Genomic DNA, 19,013 nt, shown 5'->3' with positions numbered 1-19,013 from the left:
TCTTTATACATTTTTATGACCATTTTATTTCATTGATAGTTTTTTTTTCTCTATTAAATTTTCATGACCATTTGTTAATACAATTCTAAAAAAAAATAGCTTATCGTTCATTAAAATTGCTGTTAATTTGTTTTTGCAAATCTAAAGTTGTTCTTTAAATGTATTATTTTTAATTTACTCATTTATTTATTTTTGTATACATTTTTATGAGCATTGTCACAGCACTTTGAGATGTGCTTCACAGGTCAAGTCAGTTCCAAATAAGAGCTAAGATGAAATATTATGAATGTAAAAACAAAGTGTAGTTGAATGTGCTTCTAATGGTCATAGTGAGGTGTGAGTGGGTCCATTTGAGGTCCTGAGAGAAAAAGGCGCTGACTCATCATGACCGTGGACATTTTATTGAACAATGCTTAAATGTTGAGGTTCTGCGCCAAGTTCTCCGGCATCAAGCAGTAAGAAACAGGAAGCAATAAAAACAAGAACGGGCGTCTCAGCTTCTACTCTGAGCAGCGGCCCGGGTCCATCAGGGTTTGGGTCACGGGGTTCTGACCCTGCAGGGTGGCCTCGCAGCTCACCGAGCCGGCCGTGCTCCAGCGGTCGGCCTTGAGGCTCAGGGTGCTGGTCCAGCTGTAGCGGCCGTCGCCGGTGGCCTCGTCCGAGCTGTGTGACACCCCCGAGGTGCTGCTGCTGCCCCCCACCTTCCAGCCCAGGGTCCAGGCCTGAGGCGAGCCTCCGCTGGCCACGCACACCGCCGTGGCACTGCCAGTCTGCAGCTGCTCTTTGGAGGGGGGGAAAATGGTCAGCGTGGGGGGCCGCACCTCACCCGCTAGGAGGGGGGAGGGGGAGGAGAGAGTTAATATGTCACACTTTAAAGCTGTCAATCAACATGACAACACCTCCTGCTAGTGCAAAGATGAGTGAGGAGACTCCGACTGACACATTTATCTTCCAAATAAACTTGAAATAAAACTGTCAGAAAGTTTTGTGTAAATAAATGAGGTGCGCTTAAGTCAAAAATGTCAAAAAATGTTCCTGTTTGACATTCTGACATTAAAACTGCATTTGTGTTGAAATTTTGGACTCTTTTTTAATAGTTTATTTTAAATACGCAAGGGAGTATTTTACTGTGATTAATCACGAATAATCTAAATTTTAAAGTGAGAATAATCTTATTTAAATAATAATCATTTTGACAGCACTAATACAAAATATAATTTATTAGCATATTGGATTAGAGCAGGGGTGTCAAACTCATTTTAGATCGGTGGCCACAATAAGAAAAATCTACTTCCAAGTAAAATACATACATTTATAAAGACAACTTCAGATTATTTTCTTTGTTTAAAAATAGAACAAGCACATTCTGGAAATTTACAAATCATAATGTTGTTTTTCTTTTTTTTACACTTACATGTTGCTATCTTTATTTGTTGTTATTTATACTTTCTGAATAAATGATGTGATAATGTTCATCGGTCAACTTGTTGGTGTTAATTTTCAATCTATCAAGATGAAAAAATAATATCAAAAATATAATTACAAAATTTTGTTTATGTACTTTGATCATTTTCCTCAACTGGTGCACTAACATCATGTGTTTTTTTTTTTTTTTTTTTTTTTTTACATATGTAGCATCATCTACAAATCTTGATTTTGCGACATCTAGTGGACACATTTAAATTAGCAGTTTCTTTCATTCAAAAATTTCTGCTCATTTTTATACTTAGCAAACTCATCCCGCGGGCCGGATAAAATCTTACGTTTGACACCCCTGCATTAGATTAATCTTTTTTTAGATTAAAAAGTATTAAAAATAAGCATCCTTTGATTTTTCAGTATGTGGCACTCGCTGACTTGCAAACACAAATATTTATAAATCATTAATTATTTAATTTTATATTTATTTTGGTTATTTTATCTTATCTTTAAGATTTATTTGAATATTTTAACACTTTTTTCCTCCTTCCTTTATCTCCCTTCTTTACATAATCCATCTTTCTATTGTTACAAAAGCTATTAGTAGCACACAGAAGGAGAAGGATGAAATAAGCTGGGCTTCTTCCTACTTCTTTTCGCCTGACGTGTTGAAATGTTTGATAATTATGTCAGAAAGAAATCACATGATGACATGAAATAGACAACAATCACATGATAGTCACCATGACAACCAGACTCTCATATTGTTAGCTGCTCCTAGATTGACATCACATTCTAATTCCAAATTCCACACAATAAAATCCTGCTTTTGTCACACAGAGTGAAAAACAAGGACACATCTGGTACTCACAGCCGATGACCAGTTTGGTCCCTTCGCCGAAACTCCACCACAGTGATGCAAGGTTGTGAGGCGCTCGTACAAAAACCTCCTTTGGTTTGAGGGAAGTGAAAGTGGAAGATGATGATGACTGGTCCACTGAACAAAGATCACCAAGCAGAACCAGCGTTTTGTTGTGATACAGTACATTTGAAAATGCATGGATAACAATAATATTCTATTTGAATTGAGCACAGTGTGTTCAAAGTCTGACACAGATATGATAGGAAAAGGGAACAACTGGAGCACATTTTGGGGATTTTCCTGCTCCCCCCAAATCTCTTCATTTTCATATCTAAATTAGGCCGACCATATTGTGAAATCCCAAAAAGAGGACACATATATGCGTGCCAAGGCCGGGACTAGGTGAAAATTTGCCAATGATACTCGAACTAAATAAAGCATTTTTTCTCCTCTGTTGACAGCAGTGTTGGCGCTAGGAATTTTCAAAATGGGGTCCCAGGGACCCCATCAAGTCATAAAAATGGGGTCCCACAGTAAATATTTGGAGTCCCACTTTTTTGTAAGCGTTTTGAAAACAAATGACAAATGTATGCATTATCCTGTTATATCTCACATTCTATATTATGTTTTGGAAAAAGGTTGTCATAAACGTTACTTTATTCATAAAAACAATAATACAAAAGAAAACAAATGTGTATACATATGTAAATGTATTCAGTTATAAACATTCATTCACTTTCTTCTTTCCTTCATGGATCTAAACTTTACCGCTGCTGGTAGTTTTTCTATGTTTTTATTGAATAAGTTGTAGGTGTATTTATTTCTGTATAAAAGTGTAAAAAGTGTTTTGCTTGGGTGATGAAATGATGATAATGGTGTGTCAGGGCATACATACATTTTATATTTAACGCTTAAATCTCTGGAGTCTACATCAACTTCACATCTATCCCTCATTTCAAAATGTTTTGTTTTTTTCATGTTGTTTTTTTGTTTATTTGTTTTCCGCCCTTTTTTGTCAAACAAAACTATGTTTTTTATGGCAAACACACAAAAATATTTTTCAAAGTGGAATATTTGATGTGAAGTAATGGGAACCTTGGATAGGTCAATAATTCATAATAACATTTATTTTGATTCAATATTATGTTTTGAGCAATGACAGCTTTGTTTTATTAGTCAACATTGCAACTTTTTCTAAATTACATTTCACCTGTAAGCTTTTTTATTTCACTTTTGTTATGTTTTTGTTGATTTTAATAGTATTTTTAGAATGTGCCGTGGGCCTTTAAACATTAGCTGTGGGACTCAAATGGTAAAAAAAAAAAAAAAAAAAAATCTGCGTCCTTTCTGATTTCAATGCGTTAAAAAGACACAAAAAGTGTGTTAACGCCAACACTGCTTGACAGTATAACAAAATAAGTCACACTTATATTCTGTAACATTCACAGTTTTGGAATAAATGTGCATAGGTAGAAATATTCAAAATAACCTCTAAATTTTAATTTCCCCACTGGGATTAATAAAGTATTTCTGATTCTGATTCTGATTGTATATATATATATATATATATATATATATATGTATATATATATATATATATATATATATATATATATATATATATATATATATATATATATATATATATATATATATATATATATATATATATGTGTATATCAGTGACGTGCGGTGAGGTTGATGGCTGGTGAGGCACTGACTTCATCACAGTCAGATTTACAAACATATGAACCCTAAAGAGTATCTTATTCACCATTTGACTGGCAGCAGTTAACGGGTTATGTTTAAAAGCTCATACCAGCATTCTTCCCTGCTTGGCACTCAGCATCAAGGCTTGGAATTGGGGGTTAAATCACCAACAATTATTCCCGGGCGTGGCGCCGCTGCTGCCCACTGCTCCCCTCACATCCCAGGGGGCGAACAAGGGGATGGGTCAAATGCAGAGGACATATTTCACCACACCTAGTGTGTGTGTGACAATCATTGGTACTTTAACTCATTGGCGTTGTTAGGCCTATTTTAGGGGGGCTCAAGCCCCCCTAAAATATTCTTAAGCACCCCTAAATAATTTGGTGTTTTTTTGTTTTGTTTTTACAAATAAATGCCGACATATTCATGATAAAGTGGCCCAAATATGAGTTTAAATAAATAATCATATAACCTGTTATTATTCACTCAGTTTCCCCCCCACTTCGTAGCGTAAGGTAGAGAGCCCCTTTCGTGCGTCGGTATCCAATCCATTCCACTTGTTCATATAGAAAATGCCCACATCACTCAAATTCCAGCCCGCATTTTCTCTGCGACCTTGCTTGCGGTCCTGCAAGTGTACGAAGCACATTATCTTCCTTTACAATGAGTGAAGCTGCACAAAACCTTGTGTGTGCAATTGTAAATCATTTATTTTTCAAGTTTTGTGTTTCTTGTAGAATCTATATAAAGTAATATACATAAGCCTGTTGTTAAAATAATGAAAAAAACCTCATTAAATATATTTGTTTTATTGTATTGTTACATTAATAGCTGTTTTATTATTATAGGATGGCTTGTTAAACATTTAATAGGATTTTCAGAGGAAGGAAAAACCAAGACATTTAATATAAAATGTAAAATGAATAAATATATAAAAAGAAAAAGAAAATATATGGTTAAAAGCCATCGTCCCGGGGAGCATTTCATTTCGTCCCGTGCATTTTAAAAAAAATAATAATAATAACAATGAATAATTTCTAAGTCTTTGTTAGCCGTTTGTGAAGTTTTGTGCTCGTGCGTAACATTCGCTCGCATCCTGTGCATCTCCTGGGGGCAAAGCCCCCCCTGTTCTTAAAAGCTAGTGACGCCCCTGCTTTAACTTAACTTTAACTTTACACATAGAAACTGTAGCACACAAAAAAGCACATTTAATTAAAAAAAACGTTATTATGGTCTTACCTTTACTTATAAGTGCGGGAACAGTGGTGTTCGTGTTGGAGGAGTTGTGAATGAATGAAATATGAAATCCGTGCTGCAGTCTGCAGGTGTACCTAATGTAGTGTCCTTGCAGTCTTTCACGTCTCCTCCGGCGCGAGCATTGTTGTTTTTGCACTTTTTGGCTTCTTGTTAAGTGACTTTTTTTGGGTGGATTTGGTCTTGCACGTGGAGGGTTTGGGTGTGGACTTTGGTTGGTGTGGCGCTCTCGTCGGGGGGTGCAGTCTGCGGCGAAGGTGCCTTAAGCACCAGGAGGCGGGGCTACGCGAGCCTCAGCCAGTGCGTCTTTGCAGCAGTTTTATGATCGCTCAGCACAAGAAATACTTGACACACATACAGTTGTTGACAAAATACACTGTACATTATATACCTCAGCTAACTAAACTATGGAAATGTATAATATAATTCATATAGCAATACAGTCTCACTGCACAGCAGACCAGCAGTTACCCGAGTCCGTCCATGTTGAGGCACTGAGTGACGTGCCTCGACTGGCTGCTGTTCACCGCACCGTCTCTTCTCAGTATTTGAACGGAAAATGTGAAAATTCAGCGATTTTGAATAAAAATTATCGAAAACTGGTGAAGTTAAATGGAAAATAACTTTATAGTATAATCACTGGATACGTATAACAATTTAATTTTTTTTTTTCTTTTTACATTTTTTTCTTTCCATGATGGCAGGTGAGGCCCCGCCTCACCTGCCTCTAGTGACCGCATGTCACTGATATATATATATATATATATATATATATATATATATATATATATATATATATATATATATGAGGTGGGGGGGGGTAGAGGGTAGCGGGGGTGTATATTGTAGCGTCCCGGAAGAGTTAGTGTTGCAAGGGGTTCTGGGTATTAGTTCTGTTGTGAATATGTTGTGTTACGGTGCGGATGTTCTCCCGAAATGTGTTTGTCATTCTTGTTTGGTGTGGGTTCACAGTGTGGCGCATATTTGTAACAGTGTTAAAGTTGTTTATACGGCCACCCTCAGTGTGACCTGTATGGCTGATGACCAAGTATGATTTGCATTCATTTGTGTGTGTGGGGAGCCATAAATAACGTGTGCCCAGGCCGGCACGCAAAGGTAGTGCCTTTAAGGCACGCCCCCAATATTGTAATCTTTGTGGGAATCGGGAGAAAATCGGGAGAAATTCGGGAGTCTCCCGGGAAAATCGGGAGGGTTGGCAAGTATGTCAATCAATCCACTCCCTCGCTCTCTCTGTCTCTGCCCCTCCCTCACGAATGCAGCTGCGTGTGCACACCTTCACAATTTGTTTTGTTTTTAACCCCTTCTTAACCCTGGACGTACATTGAAAATACACGCAACACTGACTCAAAATACCGGACATTTGAGGCATTTAAGAAACCCCGCCCGGACAGCCCGGATAGCCCCGCAAAAGAGGACATGTCCGGGGAAAACACGACGTATGGTCAGTCTAGGTATATGACACATGCTAAGTGTTAGCATGCTAACGTTAGCATTCTTGGCACCATCTTGAAAGTTAGCATAGCATGCTAACGTTTTAGGGTAGCTCTTTAGCTAATTTTATGTTTTAACCTAAATATCATGATTTTTGATACTTGGCGTCATCATGGTGTCATGACTTGGTCCTTGGATTTTGTTTTTCCTGAAGGCAACGGAAAGTTGGCTCGGGCGAGACGGGAATGTGAGTACATATTTTATTTAATACATCAAAAAAGAACAAAGGAAAAGCACGCACAATTGTGGAGGTATAAAACTTGGCTAATGAAAACAAAACTTGCACATAGGCAGAAACTGTGAACAATGGAACAAAAACACTAACTGTGGCATTAATAAACAAAAACTTACTTGGCATGGACTATGAAGTGCGCAGAGGTAAACAGAGTGTGACAGGGGTATGAATGTGGGTGTCGCCAGAAAGACAAATTGAAAACAATGAACTTAAATACTACAGACATGATTAGTGAAAACAGGTGCGTGACTCAAAACGTGAAACAGGTAAGTGACGTGACAGGTGAAAACTAATGGTTGCTATTGTGACAAAACAAACAAAAGTGCACAAAAAGTCCAAAAACAAAACCGAACATGACTAAAACAAAACATGATCAAACAGACATGACACATGGAAGTATGTTAACCGATTTTATATTAGCATGCCAGTGTTAGTATGCTCACGTTTTTGGCTCGCCTCCTTTGCTAATTTTGAGTGTTTCAACCTACAAATTGGACCCCGACTTAAACAAGTTGAACAACTTATTCGGGTGTTACTATTTAGTGGTCAATTGTACAGAATATGTACTGTACTGCGCAATCTACTAATAAAAGTCTCAATCAATCAATCAAATCATTATATTTGATACTCGGTGCCATCTTGGAGATATGTTAACATCTCTTATATTAGCATGCTAACATTAGTCCGAAGTCCAGACACAGGCTCGGTGCAATGCTATCGGAGGCCCGATATCAATGCATCACTTTCTGTATCAGCATTTTTATTTTGGCTGGCAGGCGCCCTCTAGTGGGTAGATGTCACAGTTGCAGCCGGATCACTGTTAGGACAACAAATACACACTCAGTATGTTAACATGCACTAAAAAGCTCATTCTTGTCTTCATTTGGTTGAAAATAGTTTGTTTTTAAAAAGAAACATGTAAATACCTTATTTAGGTCAATAATGATTTTCATCAAGCGGTCGAACCAATGGCATGATTAGAACTTCTAGGGGGGCTAAAGACTTCCTAAAATATCCTTAAAACCCCCTATATTGTTTGACATTGTTTTTTTTAAGTTATATTGTTGTTGTCTTCTTTACAAAAAAGTGGCAATAAAATCTAAATAAATCATTAGTCACATTATCATTATTCATTTAATGACTTAACTTTAATGAATGACTTATATACAAAACATGTTCATGTATGGTTCGTAGTACATGAAATATGGAGGAGTTGTGGTGAAAGTGGAGCGTCAGTGAAGGGGTCTGAGGCAGATGTGCAACACAAACATGGACAGGAAGTGGTCCTGGCCACGCCTCCCTCTCACTTTCACAAAGACAGGTGCGCTCGGAGCTCATTTGCATGAGCGCTCCGCTTGGCCGCACCGCCACGTCTTGATAAATCTGGACTCTTTCCACGCACTGGGCTGGAAAAGTGCATCAAGATGTGGCCTGCACCAGTGCTTCTGCTCGTCCAGTCGGCTCTGCTGATTCAAGGTGAGACAAAGACTCTTTTGAGTCGTCCCTAAAGGGAAAGTGTTGATGTAATCATCGCCGTCTCCTTTCAGGATCTTCCGCCCAGGATTTGTTGACCCAGACGGACAAAATCAAGTATGTCAGTCTTGGTGGGACGGTGACCATCAGCGCCAAAGGGAGTTCAAATATTGGTGATGCTCTCAGTTGGTACCAAGTGAAACCTGGACAGGTTCCTAAACTTCTGATCTATGCTGCATCAACCCTTTCTTCTGGAACACCACCTCGATTCAGTGGCACACGATCTGGCTCTGACTACACTCTGACTATCAGTGGTGTTCAGGCAGAAGATGTCGCTGATTACTACTGTTTTGCCGCTTTTGGAGCTGGAAGGTATACACGGTGATTGAGAGCTGTACAAAAACCTCCTTTGGTTTGAGGGAAGTGAAAGTGGAAGATGATGATGACTGGTCCACTGAACAAAGATCACCAAGCAGAACCAGCGTCAATCTGAACAAGTTGATTGACTTGTAAGAAAAAGTTGAAATGAGGGAAGAAGAAGTCACACTAACACTCAGGGCCGGCCCGTCCCGTAAACACTTCATGCCAAAGTTTTCCAAGCCAAGGACCCCCAAACTGAAATAAAGATGGAGTGAGGACCCCCAACTAACACATCTTGTATAAAATTGGGTTTTATATTAAATTGGTCCTTAAAGTAGCTGAACTTTACATAAATTAACTCCAGAACACAGAACACATGGATTAATTAATACATTAAATTGATAATTAGCTAGGATAGGCTCCAGCACCCCGCAACCCCTAGAGGAACAAGGGGTAGAAAATGGATATGTGGATGGTTAATGCTAATATGTATTTAAATACATTCACATTTGTGAAAATTATAAATTTATACAATTATTTATGAAAAGTATATATTCAAAAAATTGTCTATATTGCCAAAAATGTTACGACCCTCCCAGCCTCCGCGAACCCCTTGGTGAAGACTAATGCTCTTTGTGGTTTAGGGCCACACACACACACACATCATTGATAAAAAGGAATTATTAACTATAATTTAAATTATAGTTTGAAGTCCCAATCCAGAAATATGAATGTGCTTCAGCATTTGTCCTGTTTTGTTGTGATACAGTACATTTGAAAATGCATGGATAACAATAATATTCTATTTGAATTGAGCACAGTGTGTTCAAAGTCTGACACAGATATTGTCAGAACTTGGACTGTGGAGTTTGTTTTCCCGAGATGCATGTGAACTTGGATCGGACATGGCTTGAAAGGTGGATACATGATTTATTTGAAACACTAACAAACTACAAAACAGAAGCAAACAAAAGGCGTGCACAATGGCGGAGGTAAAAAACTTGGCGAATGAAAACAAAACTTGCTCTAAGGCAGAAACTGTGAACACGAAATAAAAACACTTACTGTGGCTTGATACGAGATGATAGCAGGGTTAGAAAAGATATGACACCAGGATGAACAACAGAAAATGAATAGCTTAAATAACACAGACATGATTAACAACAGGTGTGTGACTCAAAACAGGTGCGTGACATGACAGGTGAAAACTAATGGGTTGCTATGGTGACAAACAAGAGTGCATAATGAGTCCAAACGTGGAACAGGTGAAACTAATGGGTAACAATGCAAACAAGACAAGGGAGTGAAAAGCCAGAAACTAAAGAGTCAATAACTAAACAAAACAAAACATGACTAAAACAAAACATGATTACACAGACATGACAGAGCCCCTCCCTTAAGGACAGATACCAGATGTCCATAAAAAAAACAAAAAAAACAATGATCAATAGTCATGGGAGGGCAGGTGGGGGACATGGCGGTGGGTCGCCAGACCACGTGTCCCCGTATCCACCGGGGCAGAGTTAGGTGGCGGCGGCGAGTGGAACGCCGCTGCAGCAGGCGAGGCGGGCGCCCAGGGAATGGCCACATTCGTGGCCGACTGGGAGGTGGGCTTACTTGGCGTGGCGGGCGACCAGGTAGCGGCCATATCCGTGGCCGACGAGGAGGCAGGCACGTCGTCATCGTGGAAACTGCAGATGAAGCAGGCGGCGAAGCTCGGCGTGGGGCGTCAGGCGGCGAAGCTCGGCGTGGCGCGTCAGGCGGCGAAGCTCGGCGTGGCGCGTCAGGCGGCGAAGCTCGGCGTGGCGCGTCTTGGTCTTGGCGTGGGTCTTGGTCTTGGTCTTGGCGTGGCGGGTCTTGGTCTTGGCGGGTCTTGGTCTTGGCATGGCAGGTCTTGGTCTTGGCATGACGGTGCTTGGTCTTGGCATGACGGTGCTTGGTCTTGGCATGACGGTGCTTGGTCTTGGCTTGGCGGCGCATGGCGGCGTGGAGCTGGTACTGGAGCCTGCCGTGGAACTTGGCGTGGTGGAGCTGGTGCTAGCCGTGGTGCTGCGACAAGTGCTAGCCGTGGTGCTGCGACAGGTGCTAGCCGTGGTGCTGCGACAGGTGCTAGTCGTGGTGCTGCGACAGGTGCTAGTCGTGGTGCTGCGACAGGTGCTAGCCGTGGTGCTGCGACAGGTGCTAGCCGTGGAGCAGCGACAGGTGCTAGCCGTGGAGCAGCGACAGGTGCTAGCCGTGGAGCAGCTAGCCGTGGTGCCAGCCTCGGAGCAGCTAGCCGTGGTGCCAGCCTCGGAGCAGCTAGCCGTAGTGCTAGCCGTGGAGCAGCTAGCCATGGTGCTAGCCGTGGAGCAGCTAGCCGTGGTGCTAGCCGTGGAGCAGCTAGCCGTGGTGCTAGCCGTGGAGCAGCTACAGGTGCTAGCCTTGGAGCAGCTAGCCGTGGTGCTAGCTACAGGTGCTAGCCTTGGAGCAGCTAGCCGTGGTGCTGCTACTGGTGCTAGCCTTGGTGCAGGTGGAGGTGGCCTACCTGGGGGTTGCGGTTTGGCAGGCTGAAAGACCGGTGGTGGTGGCCAAACCGGAGGTTGCGGCTTAGCAAGCCGAAAGACCGGTGGCGGCAACCGTGCTGGCGGCTGTGGCTTGGCCTGGTGATGCTGAACCACCCCACCTGAACAATTCCCAGCCCTAGCCCCCCCTCAAGGGACAGATACCAGACGCACTCCCTGCGGTCTGGAACTCTCTTTAGGGGTGGGTGGAGGGAGGTCAGGAGGGGGGCAGAAACTTCCCCTTTAAATTGTACAAAAAGTCTATTTTATACCTGGGATTTTGTGGGAGAAAAAAAAAATTGTGTGACTTGGGCGTGACTTGAGTCCTGGGGTGCGGGGCATGAAATTTGGGTGGCTTGTCTTGACAGGATCTAATGTTCAAAATCATATTTTGGTAGTGTTGAATCATGGTCATGGGATTAGAGTCTTTTGCTGGAGGTGAGTGATCAAAAGAAAAAGAGTTGGAAAAAAAATCCTGGTCTGTTACGTCATTTTGGAACTGCAGAGCTGGCAGCAGCCTGCTTCCGCCCAGAGTGGGAGGAGCCTGTGGGAGGAGCCTGTGGGAGAAGCCTGTGGGAGCGCTGCGCGCGGTCTGCTCGCCTTCCCTGACGTCCTCGGTCTGGAGCGGCGCTTCCGGGATTGCGGTGACGCAGTGCCGTCATCGGGCCAAATGGAGCAAATTGGAATAAGCTTGCCATTTGTCCCCCACGTCAGGTCTCGCGCCGCCATGGCTCCGAGCGACTCCCAATTTCCTTCCTCGACCAAATTCCTTGCGGGAAAAAGATTTGCTGGTGTCATAATGTCAGAACTTGGACTGTGGAGTTTGTTTTCCCGAGATACAAGTGAACTTGGATCGGATATGGCTTGAAGGTGGGTACATGATTTATTTTAAACCATTGGCATTGCTAGGCCTATTTTAGGGGGGCTCAAGCCCCCCTAAAATATTCTTAAGCTCCCCTAAATAATTTGGTGTTAAAAAAAAAAAAAAAAAAATTTAATTTTTTTTTTACAAATACATGCCGTCATATTCATTATAAAGTGGCCCGAATATGGGTTTAAATAAATAATCATATAACCTGTCATTATTCACTCAGTTTCCCCTCACTTCATAGCGTTAGATAGAGAGCCCCTTTAGTGCGTCAGTATCGAATCCATTCCACTTGTTCATATAGAAAATGCCAACATCACTCAAAATCCAGTCCGCATTTTCTCTGCGACCTTGCTTGCGGTCCTTGGACTTGTTCATATAGAAAATACCAACATCACTCAAAATCCAGTCCGCATTTTCTCTGCGACCTTGCTTGCGGTCCTGCAGGTGTACTAAGCAGAGGTGGGTAGTAACGCGCTACATTTACTCCGTTACATCTACTTGAGTAACTTTTGGGATGAATTGTACTTCTAAGAGTAGTTTTAATGCAACATACTTTTACTTTTACTTGAGTATATTTATAGAGAAGAAACGCTACTTTTACTCCGCTACTTTTATCTACATTCAGCTCGCTACTCGCTACTAATTTTTATCGATCTGTTAATGCACGCTTTGTTTGTTTTGGTCTGTCAGACAGACCTTCAAAGTGCCTGCGTTTCAACAAATACAGTCACTGGTGACGTTCACTCCGTTCCACCAATCAGATGCAGTCACTGGTGACGTTGGACCAATCAAACAGAGCCAGGGGTCACATGACCTGACTTAAACAAGTTGAAAAACTTATTCGGGTGTTACCATTTAGTGGTCATTTGTACGGAATATGTACTGTACTGTGCAATCTACTAATAAAAGTTCCAATCAATCAAAAGTGTGAAGGAAAAAAGACCCTTTTCCATTTCAACCGTACATCCCGTCAAAAGCCTAAAGTCTGACTGCACAGTTCCTGTCTTCACAATAAAAGTGCCGCTCCATCGCGCCTGCACTTTCAAAATAAGAGTCTCCGAAAGCCAGCGCAAACAAGCTAGCAAGCTACGGAGTTTGCCGCCAATGTATTTCTTGTAAAGTGTATAAAAACGAATATGGAAGCTTGACAAATAAGATGCCAAAAACTAACCACTTTCATGTGTTATTAGACAGAAAGGAGGAACTTTTTTTCTCCTCTATTTGAAAACGTGGACGTTATCAGCACTACTGTCTGATTACAATCAATGCAAGTCATCAGAATCAGGTAATACACCAACTTATATTCTTGTCTTCATGAAAGAAAGGAATCTATATGTGTTAAACATGCATATATGTTTGTGTGTATATATGTATATATATCATCAATCAATCAATCAATCTTTATTTATATAGCCCTAAATCACAAGTGTCTCAAAGGGCTGCACAAGCCACAACGACATCCTCGGTACAAAGCCCACATACGGGCAAGGAAAAACTCACCCCAGTGGGACGTCGATGTGAATGACTATGAGGAACCTTGGAGAGGACCGCATATGTGGGTAACCCCCCCCCCCCTCTAGGGGAGACCGAAAGCAATGGATGTCGAGTGGGTCTGACATAATATTGTGAGAGTCCAGTCCATAGTGGATCCAACATAATAGTAAGAGTCCAGTCCATAGTGGGGCCAGCAGGACACCATCCCGAGCGGAGACGGGTCAGCAGCGCAGAGATGTTCCCTGCCGATGCACAGGCGAGCGGTCCACCCCGGGTCCCGACTCTGGACAGCCAGCACTTCATCCATGGCCACCGGACCTGTGCACCCCCGCCCCTCAAGGAAAAGGGGAGCAGAGGAGAAAAGAAAAGAAACGGCAGATCAACTGGTCTAACAGGGGGGCTATTTAAAGGCTAGAGTATACAAATGAGTTTTAAGATGGGACTTAAATGCTATGATATGTGTGTGTATGTTACTCATCAGTTACTCAGTACTTGAGTAGTTTTTTCACAACATACTTTTACTTTTACTCAAGTAAATATTTGGGTGACTACTCCTTACTTTTACTTGAGTAATAAATCTCTAAAGTAACAGTACTCTTACTTGAGTACAATTTCTGGCTACTCTACCCACCTCTGGTACTAAGCAAATTAGCACACAGCACTGCAGAACAAGAACGTGAACAGATGCAAAATGGACATAAGAAACTTTTTCAAGAAAGTAAGTATTCATCACTGCTTGTAGTAAAATGTATTAGCTCCACTTTACACCAGGTCTGTGTTTGACAAAAAGTTACATTCCCACTCTAAAACAATGCTGCTACTTAGTTAGCTAGTTAGCCTGAAATGCATCATGAAGGTCCTGGTTATTTATAAAGTTAAATGTGCACTCTTTTTACCATTTGCTATCTTTGGGGTTACTTCCTTCTGGAGCATCAGCTGTATTTCTCACTTTACACATGGAGGAGAACAGGAGCTGAGCTCATTCACGTATGACTATCATCAGTAGATAATAATAATAATAATCACTCCACAACCCCTATTGACCTGTAGGAGTCAGGGCAGAGGAGCACATAAAGTGAGAGGGGAGAGGCCTGTACTGGAAAGGTGAGTAGGAGAATAATGATATATATAAATAAATAGTAAAACAAATTTTTTTTTGAATGGCTTATCGATAAGCCATTTGTTTTATTTATTTCTGGGTGGATCATGTTGACTATTGGTCCTCCTAATTGCCAATCATTCTGGTGATGTTACGTAAGGACATATATATATATATATATAAAATGTATTTATATAATATATTGTATTTGTAATCTACTTTACATTTGATTCCAAATCTCAAAGTGCTACAGAATTACAACCATTGGCGTTGTTAGGCCTATTTTGGCTTTGTAATAAATAAATAAATAAAAAATGGCTTATCGAAAAGCCATTTGTTTTATTTTATATATATATATATATATGTATATATATGTGTATATATATATACACATATATATATATATATATATGTATATATATATATATATATATATATATATATATATGTGTATATATATATATATATATATATATATATATATATATATATATATATATATATATATATATATATATATATATATATATATATATATATATATATATATGTCTTAATAAGGTTATCCAAAAAATAGTGCTCGATACCGTAGTAGAGCGCAATACATGTATGTGTGGGGAAAAAAATCACAAGACTATTTCATCTCTACAGGCCTGTTTCATGAGGGGGGGGTACCCTCAATCATCAGGAGATTTTAATGGGAGCATTCACATACCATGGTTTATATAGGGCACAGAGTGGGTGGGTACAGGCTGGCGTAGGGGCGTGGTGATTGGCTCATGTGTTACCTAGGAGGTGTTTCCGTCTGTGGCGGCATGCTGTTACAATTTCGCTGCGCTTGTTGAGAGATGACAGGTCTGAACGGTAAATAATAAACAGTTTCTCTTTCAAGCATAGGTTGCATCTTTTATTACCACTATTGTAAGGTGTGCTGGATGCAAGAATTTGCCATGTTATTGAATATTCAACATTATTGTCTTTGAGGTCCCAAATGTGTTTGCTGAGTTCTGTGGTATTTCGCAGGTTTTGGTTCCTGAAAGAAGCCTTGTGATTGTTCCATCTGGTTTTGAATTCTCCCTCGGTTAATCCTACATATGTGTCGGATGTGTTAATGTCCTTGCGTATTACCTTAGATTGGTAGACAACTGATGTTTGTAAGCACCCCCCGTTGAGAGGGCAATCAGGTTTCTTTCGACAGTTACAGCCTTTGTTGGTTTTGGAGTCGCTCTGTCCGGGGGCCGGCGGCTCATTTGCAATTGTTTTGTTGTGGTTTGAGATGATTTGTCGTATATTGTTCATGCAGCTGTAGCTCAATTTAATGTTGTTCTTGTTGAATACTTTTCTTAGGATGTTGTCTTTGGGAAAGTGTTTGTCAATCAGATTGAGGAATTTGTGTCCAATGTTAGTTGAGACGTTTTTGCTGTATGGGGGGTTGTACCAGATGATGTCGTTTTGTTTTCTGTTCTTTTTTGGCTGGTTTCCTAGCGTGGGTTCATAGGTGAGGGTGAAATTGTATCCGCTTTCATCAAGGGCTTTTTGGTACGGGGGGGGGGTTGCTTGGTCAAATTCAGCTTTGCTGGATGACAGCATCGATAGCCTTTTATTAATTCCGGTAGGTATTCTTTTCGTGGTGGTGGGTGGGTGGTTGCTGTCATGGTGCACGTATTGGAGTGTTGTGTTGGGTTTCGTGAATGGTTGGTAGCTGTTATTTCTCAGGTTGAAAGTGACGTCAAGGAAGTTGACGGTTTGCTTGTTGGCTTCAATCGTGATCCGTAGGCCGTTCTCTTTGAAAATTTGGCATATGCGCTTCTTGGTATTCTCGCTGCTCCTTGGCGAGGCGCGACACACTGCCAGTCCGTCATCACGGTAAATACCAAGGTTCAGATTGAGGCTAGCGAGCCATTCTCATCTACAACAGTACACCATGGCAAAAAAAGAACAATGCAACATTTGACGTCACTATGGGAAGTTTTGACGGAGCAGAAACGTGTGAACTCGTTGGGAGTTTCCTCCTCTCCCAGCTCGCTAGCCTCAATCTGAACCTTGGTATTTACCGTGATGACGGACTGGCAGTGTGTGGCGCCTCGCCAAGGAGCAGCGAGAATACCAAGAAGCGCATATGCCAAATTTTCAAAGAGAACGGCCTACGGATCACGATTGAAGCCAACAAGCAAACCGTCAACTTCCTTGACGTCACTTTCAATCTGAGAAATAACAGCTACCAACCATTCACGAAACCCAACACAACACTCCAATACGTGCACCATGACAGCAACCACCCAACCACCACCACGAAAAGAATACCTACCGGAATTAATAAAAGGCTATCGATGCTGTCATCTAGCAAAGCTGAATTTGACCAAGCAACCCCCCCGTACCAAAAAGCCCTTGATGAAAGCGGATACAATTTCACCCTCACCTATGAACCCACGCTAGGAAACCAGCCAAAAAAGAACAGAAAACGAAACGACATCATCTGGTACAACCCCCCATACAGCAAAAACGTCTCAACTAACATTGGACACAAATTCCTCAATCTGATTGACAAACACTTTCCCAAAGACAACACCCTAAGAAAAGTATTCAACAAGAGCAACATTAAATTGAGCTACAGCTGCATGAACAATATACGACAAATCATCTCAAACCACAACAAAACAATTGCAAATGAGCCGTCGGCCCCCGGACAGAGCGACTCCAAAACCAACAAAGGCTGTAACTGTCGAAAGAAACCTGATTGCCCTCTCAACGGGGGGTGCTTACAAACATCAGTTGTCTACCAATCTAAGGTAATACGCAAGGACATTAACACATCCGACACATATGTAGGATTAACCGAGGGAGCCTATCTCGTATACCTTTAAGTCTTTCATATATATATATATATATATATATATATATATATATATATATATATATATATATATAGATCCATCCATCCATCCATCTTCTTCCGCTTATACGAGGTCGGGTCGCGGGGGCAGCAGCCTAAGCAGGAAAGCCCAGACTTCCCTCTCCCCAGCCACTTCGTCCAGCTCTTCCTGTGGGAACCCGAGGCGTTCCCAGGCCAGCCGGGAGACATAGTCTTCCCAACGTGTGTCCTGGGTCTTCCCCGCGGCCTCCTACCGGTCGGACGTGCCCTAAACACCTCCCTAGGGAGGCGTTCGGGTGGCATCCTGACCAGATGCCCGAACCACCTCATCTGGCTCCTCTCGATGTGGAGGAGCAGCGGCTTTACTTTGAGCTCCCCCCGGATGGCAGAGCTTCTCACCCTATCTCTAAGGGAGAGCCCCGCCACCCGGCGGAGGAAACTCATTTCGGCCGCTTGTACCCGTGATCTTGTCCTTTCGGTCATAACCCAAAGCTCATGACCATAGGTGAGGATGGGAACGTAGATCGACCGGTAAATTGAGAGCTTTGCCTTCCGGCACAGCTCCTTCTTCACCACAACGGATCGATACAGCGTCCGCATTACTGAAGATGCCGCACCGATCCGCCTGTCGATCTCACGATCCACTCTTCCCTCACTCGTGAACAAGACTCCGAGGTACTTGAACTCCCCCACTTGGGGCAAGATCTCCTCCCCAACCCGGAGATGGCACTCCACCCTTTTCCGGGCGAGAACCATGGACTCGGACTTGGAGGTGCTGATTCTCATCCCAGTCGCTTCACACTCGGCTGCGAACCGATCCAGTGAGAGCTGAAGATCCTGGCCAGATGAAGCCATCAGGACCACATCATCTGCAAAAAGCAGAGACCTAATCCTGCAGCCACCAAACCAGATCCCCTCAACGCCTTGACTGCGCCTAGAAATTCTGTCCATAAAAGTTATGAACAGAATCGGTGACAAAGGGCAGCCTTGGCGGAGTCCAACCCTCACTGGAAACGTGCCCGACTTACTGCCGGCAATGCGGACCAAGCTCTGGCACTGAGCATACAGGGAGCGGACTGCCACAATCAGACAGTCAGATACCCCATACTCTATGAGCACTCCCCACAGGACTTCCCGAGGGACACGGTCGAATGCCTTCTCCAAGTCCACAAAACACATGTAGACTGGTTGGGCAAACTCCCATGCACCCTCAAGGACCCTGCCGAGAGTATAGAGCTGGTCCACAGTTCCACGACCAGGACGAAAACCACACTGTTCCTCCTGAATCCGAGGTTCGACTATCCGGCGTAGC

General features: G+C 42.2%; 2 gene segments (V, D, J or C); one reads left to right on the top strand and one right to left on the bottom strand.

Annotated features, from left to right (window-relative positions):
• Positions 1-385: 385 nt before the first annotated feature.
• Positions 386-8,336, bottom strand: LOC133612025 (Ig lambda-3 chain C region-like). The segment is given in 3 exon segments: positions 386-829; positions 2,291-2,416; positions 8,300-8,336. Coding segments are annotated over 3 exon segments (492 nt in total).
• Positions 8,337-8,416: 80 nt separating this feature from the next.
• LOC133612024 (Ig kappa chain V region 120-like) lies at positions 8,417-8,978 on the top strand. The segment is given in 3 exon segments: positions 8,417-8,468; positions 8,540-8,837; positions 8,885-8,978. Coding segments are annotated over 3 exon segments (444 nt in total).
• The last annotated feature ends 10,035 nt before the right edge of the window (positions 8,979-19,013 follow it).

The sequence above is a fragment of the Nerophis lumbriciformis genome, linkage group LG08 (assembly GCF_033978685.3).
Source record: "Nerophis lumbriciformis linkage group LG08, RoL_Nlum_v2.1, whole genome shotgun sequence".
Classification (NCBI taxonomy): Eukaryota; Metazoa; Chordata; class Actinopteri; order Syngnathiformes; family Syngnathidae; genus Nerophis; species Nerophis lumbriciformis.
The sequence above is the reverse complement of the archived record's forward strand: the minus strand, read 5'-3'. Positions and strand labels throughout refer to the sequence as shown.